Genomic DNA, 6000 nt, shown 5'->3' on the forward strand with positions numbered 1-6000 from the left:
TTCAAGAACAACAATACGCGTCACACATGCGTAATCTGTGTTGACTGGCCTGGTAATGGGTATTAAAAATGCTTCAGGGAGTAAACCAGGCTGATAATAAAAAACGGGATAGCTTTTACCATTTGACCTTCATAAAAACGGTGTAAATTATCCATAAACGACCATCTTTCTTTTCATTTGTTTCAGTTTTTGGACGAGAATCGTGGACACACTGCGTGCCAGGGCGCTCCAAAATCAAAGAGCACGTGACCGGGCCAAAGGAGAAGATTTTCTCGCCAAGTACAGGCACGATCAAAGCAGTCTGAAACCGAGGCATCCAGGGAGACTAAAGGACCCTAATCAAAAGTCGAAGCAAAGACCGCCGATTACGGCGATGGAATTCAAAGAACTACAGTTGCCGATAATACAAACGTCGTATGCCTCTCTGGCGCTTACCGTGGCGACGACAAAGCCCTCCGGAGGCAAGACTTTAACTCAGAACGCAAGGAATATGCACCTGGAAATGATGGAGGAAGACTCAATGTCCGATACAAGCTCACTATCAGATACACCTCCTGCCCGCCCTCGCCACCCACCCCCAGACGCCAGAAGGCTCTACTGCGAAGGGACAGAGGTTCCGGCCATGAATAATGCAAAGTCCTGCCTCGATCTTCTGTACGGTGCCCCGGCTCCAAACGTCAAATTCCCGTTCTCCGTTCAAATCGTACACGATGTTAACGGAGTGCAAGGGAGCAAACGGTCGTATCAGCCTCCCCTTAGAAGAGCCTCATCCGTCCCGTTGAAGGAAATGCCTCCAATCGAATCGATCGCCAGCTACAGATTCAAACACGGCGAGTATAAGGACAAGAAACGGACGAGAAAGGGATCTGATCAGAGCGACAAATATGTCACAGCCGCCCGGGAAAACTTCGAAAGGGCCCGTGAGAAATTCTTTGGGAGTCGACCGAATACGAGCAGCAATAGAAATCAACCGTCTGTCGCTTCTGTGAGAGAGTGGGACCTGCAGACAAAAATTGACGAGATCGAGGGGAGCGATAGGAAAAGCCACAAAAGTGCATTTACATCATCGAGCTTTGTTAGCGACGCGTCCGATGCGAAAGTTTCCGAGAAAAAAGAGAAAGCTCCTTCAAAACAACTTAAGCAAGAGCTGGCCATTCGCGATTTCGCCATGTTTGAGGAAACACCATCGAAAGTTACGGATCCGCCAACTGATGTCAAAGACGTTGCTACTCAGGAGAAAACCATCCCCAAACCCAAAATTGTGGACAGGGAGCAAACTGGCAATGGCGTTCGCTGGGAGAGTAGCTTAATCAACAGCAAGCCGAAACTTCCCGATGGGATGAACGCTTCGCAATTTAAAAAAAGCGAGAAGAGGAGCGAAAATTTGCCCCTGATAGAATACAGATCGCGGCTAAAAATAGAAGGCAAGGCCGAGCTGCAGGAAAAGCTACAAGCCTCGCTGAGGCTCCTACCTCTGAACAATGACAGCGAAAATAAAGAAAAGCCCAAGAGAGCACCTCCGGCGAAAAACGCAAATCGACCCGGTCAGATCAAGGTCAGAATTATGGACATTTCCGAGACCAGGGAGAACGGGAAGGGTCAGGATAACGGACCGACAAAGTTGGGAATCAAAGGCCAGGCGACCGGCCCCGAGAAAAGGCGTTCAAAACCACGCAGTGCATACGAACAACCGTCAGACAGTCCGCGGAACAGAAAGGTTGATACCTCGACACCAAGGGACAAACTTGTTGAAGTGCCAAAATTTCTGCCGACCCAAATTAAAATGGCAGAGCTAAATACGGTCATTGTAGAAGGTCATCCTTACGTCACGGAAGACCAGCACAAAGCCTTTGTAAATGCCAAAACAAGGACCGGATAATTACACCTGTCTGGAGACGTTATTGTTCCCGACTTCTTTTCTCATGAATCTTGAATGTGAAATTCATCATCATTTCATCGTCAACTCAGCTTTCTTTTTGGGGGGTAAAAAGAAAGCATTTTGTTAGTCTAACATATCAAAGACGACTTACTTGATTGTATTTATGTGGTCGGAATTTCAGGTGTTTCACCGTCGTCGCACACCCATCACTAAATCTAATCTTTTTTTGCAAATTTCAGTGCCACCAGCAGAAATTGACCTCGTCCTGTTTATTCTTCCGTAGAATATGTTCTCAAAATGTTACATTTTTCTTGATTTCATCCTTCACAGAGAGCACAAAGCACTCGGAGCTAAAAGTTGAATATTGATTGAGTGATTACAATAAAACAAAAGGTGAAGCTCTTCTTATTTCTTAACGCATGGTGGCGTCCATACTATGGTTTGCAATGATTGACCCCGTTCGGTCTCTGCCATTATACTCGTACGTGTACCAGTCTATTGATCTCGTGATGTGCTCAACCGTAGCATGTAGGATAACAATTTTTAAGGTATCACTTACGTACTGTAGAAAGTAATAAATGTTCTTTCTACACAAATATCTCACTCATGCGATTATTATTGTATTTTCACCTGAAGACCCATAGAATCTTTAAAAATGAATCTGTTATAGTAGCCAGCCATTTGAGTATTATATTTTGCGATTTTATAAACGTTTGCGCTGTCAAAGTCATCTTGACCGTGCAATTCATTCTATAGATTATAACATATCGCAACTTTTGTATGGACTCGAAGACCAGTAAAATCTCCCAAAGTATGCTTTAGTCGTGAGCATCGTCACGTCAAAGTTTGCAGTGCGCATGTACTGTACTTTGTTACTTAACGGGTAATTTCTGAATTAATAATTGATTAATTGATGATAATTAATAAATCAATTATTAATTCATTAGTTGATTCCTGAAATTAATAAGACCTAAACTTTAGAAGGGCAATTTCCCCGTACCTCTCTTAAGGTAGAATGCGCCTCGGGGACAGATATTCGGACGCTCAAACGTTTACAATTCTTTTCTGATCTACCACTTTGAGGTCCATTTTAAAGTTCTTGGTGAAAGAAAACTTTTCATCGTCTTAGTTTTTCGAATATATTGAAAATTTTGTTTTTCTCCATAGAGTTAACACAGGTACGGCGGCCATTTTGAATTTCAAATATCGGAAAATCTGGAGTGATTGGTCTCTCTTGCACCAAACTTTGCACGGCGAACCCCTGATTTTTATTCTTGATTTTGAAAGAGGATGGTCGAAAGATGCATTGAGGAAAGTTTAAACAAAAGTTTTAAGTCTTTCAATTTCGAGGCGCATACTACCTTAAAGAATAACAAATCTACTTTGGTACCAAACTCCTAATTTAGTACTTATTACCGACAAACTAAGATGCTGACAGGCAAACTTGAGAAATCCAATGGATAAAATGTGGACTTTTCACCGTATCACTGCCTACATCAGCGTGTTTTAACAATGTTTACTTCTTTGCTACACATGGTTCAAACATTTGAGGTTTGCAATTCGCAATACAGGTATCTCGAGCCCTATGCAGCACACAGGCGGTATCGAATATGACCCAGCGTATAGGATTTCACCTTACCACCACTCTTCATTGGTCTGCCACTCTTTCCCGGCGGTCACTTCCGTTTTATACATGCCATAAATAAAAATGAAATGACTTTGTGTAGCACTGCATGCGCTCTCTTCTGATGAATCAGTTGGCCAGAGTTCCGCTTCGATTTGGCCAATTTACAAATTTCGTCCGTCCTTTCGTGCATCGAGCCTGTTCGGTGCGCATGATCAAAATCATGCGCAAATATTTCGATGTTAACTTGTGCCAACATCGTCATCATAAAAGGGTATGCATTTGAAAGGGTTCTTCGTCATTGAAAAACATGTACTTTAAATTATTTTGTTCATTTTTACCTTTTTTTCTGTCTTCATCTAAGAACGACCAAAACACTTGTATATACTACAAGAAAAATATACAAATTTACGTGTATTTTCCAACTCGAAAATAAATACATTATATAATCCAATCAGGTCGTCTGTTTGTTTAAATATAATTCTTGCTTTGTTGAAATCTGGACGTCGATGGGCTGGAAAGTTTGAATATTTCACATGTAGTGATGTGTCCGCTGTTTTGGTTTTTTTTACAAAATGTACGGTAGAGTGTGGTGGGTTCACAAACGACGTAAGAATTAATAACAACCGCACACACCTGGGCAACTTTGTCTGAATATGGTCTGTCGGGACCTCTTTTACTTTGAATTGGTTGTATTTTGCACGACGTAATTTACGGTGGTTGCTCTGAAGGTAGTATGCGCCTCGGGGCAGACATTCGGACGCCAAAACGTTTACAACAACATTTTGGTTTACCACTGGTTGAGCCTCGTTTTAAAGCTCATTGCGCATTTAAACATTGGGATGGCGACCATTTTGAATTTCAAGTTTCGGTAAATATTGTGTCTCTTGTAATAAATTTTGCGCGGTTACCCTTGATTTTTATCCTTTTATCATTTCGAAATTTGGAGCAAAAGTTTAGGTCTTTCAATTTCAAGTTGCGTACTTAATTGAATTAACCCTCTGTCGTTGCTATCGAGGAGCTCAGGAGGTTAAAGGGTGAGATATCTCGACAAAATTTCAGGGGGCGACGTCAAAAGTTCAATGTAGGATAAAAAACTTAATTCCCTTACTTTCCCCCCTAACCCCCCCCCCCAAAAAAATAACTTAATCGACTTATATTGAACCTATTGGCAGGCTCTTTCTATGTAAAGCGAAGCAAAGGACCAGTCAATTATGGGGTGAAATAAAAAAGACTAAAATAATACTTCATTAACTGAGAACACATTTTAATTTTGTGTCTTATCCAATGAAAATGCAACAATATTAACAACAAACTTGAAGTTTATCGATGAGTAAACAAGAACGATACAAATAAAGTCCAGGTTTCTCCTTTCAGAGGTAAGACCTTAAATCGATTTGTCGGTAAGACCTTAAATCAATTTGTCGGATAGAAACTTTTTGGGGTCAAAACCCCCCACCCCCAAACTAAAAGGATTAAGTTTTTAATCCGACATCGAAACTTTTGACGCCGCCCCTAAAGACATGATCGTTAACGAAGAGACCAGGCTACGCACAGACATCTTCATAATTCTATGAACTTGTATAGGTTGTTCGGGGTGCACAGTTAGAACTTTGGAGTGGTGACATTGAAGATAAGACAATGATAATTCAAATTCCCGCTTTCAGAGGTTTTTCATATTCAAAGTGCGTCTGACTTTGATACTTCGTCTCAGAAACAGAGCATTCAACAGTGCAAAGTGTGCGGGTAGGCGGGGTAATGACCGACAGAAAATGGGCGAAGTCCAAAAGACAGGCAGTGATTTGCAAACAAACGTGTTTGTCCTAACTGAGAAAATACACCTCAAAGGTAGCATTTCATGAAACCGCCGGTGATGGCGCCACATACAACCCAGTAATCGAAAAGGCTATGGCACAATTGTATAATGGCAAGGTCGACTCCGTTCGGCTCTTCACACAGTATACATGTGCACGTAGCTACACGTAGCATGTGCCTTATCATTATCATAAGGCGGGCCAAGTGAGATTTCCAGATAGAAGACTGGATGTGGTAGCTGTCCGAGGAAAATATTGCCACCGACAAAACACATCTCTCCAGTTTCTTAAAACGCTGGGCGTTGCCTGAATGATTCGATGCAGCCTAAATGAAATCCATTATCTGGTCATTGAGAGCGACACTGTTGGTTTCGATATTGTCACTATGGAGCGATGAATGATTTTATGCCTGAAACATGTGTACAATCACGCACTCGTAATCTATCTTCGCGTGAGTTCCTTCGATACCCAAACTCGAAATGAGCGTTTGGCCCTAAAATATAGTACAACGACAGTTCAGAGAGTAGCGCTTACTAAAATATTGCATTCCCACGGTCTCGATAGATCCTAGATCTGTTCTGCCTCTTGATCGGGAGAATTACGGCGTTTCTTCTGTCCAAACTATCAGTATTAACAGTTTTTGGTCGACAACAATATAATTTGATATATAATTTGAAACTGAA

General features: G+C 41.8%; 1 protein-coding gene across 2 annotated transcripts in view; it reads left to right on the forward strand.

Annotated features, from left to right (window-relative positions):
- The window catches only part of LOC139144752 (uncharacterized), a 31181-nt gene extending 27224 nt beyond the window's left edge, over positions 1-3957 (forward strand). For both annotated transcript variants that reach the window (XM_070715481.1, XM_070715480.1), the window contains one exon: positions 187-3957. In XM_070715481.1, coding sequence (XP_070571582.1) covers positions 187-1879 — 1693 coding nt within the window. In that variant the 3' untranslated portion in view covers positions 1880-3957. The remainder of the gene's footprint in view (positions 1-186) is intronic.
- Positions 3958-6000: the final 2043 nt, after the last annotated feature.

This window comes from Ptychodera flava, chromosome 12 (assembly GCF_041260155.1).
Source record: "Ptychodera flava strain L36383 chromosome 12, AS_Pfla_20210202, whole genome shotgun sequence".
In the NCBI taxonomy this organism is placed as follows: domain Eukaryota; kingdom Metazoa; phylum Hemichordata; class Enteropneusta; family Ptychoderidae; genus Ptychodera; species Ptychodera flava.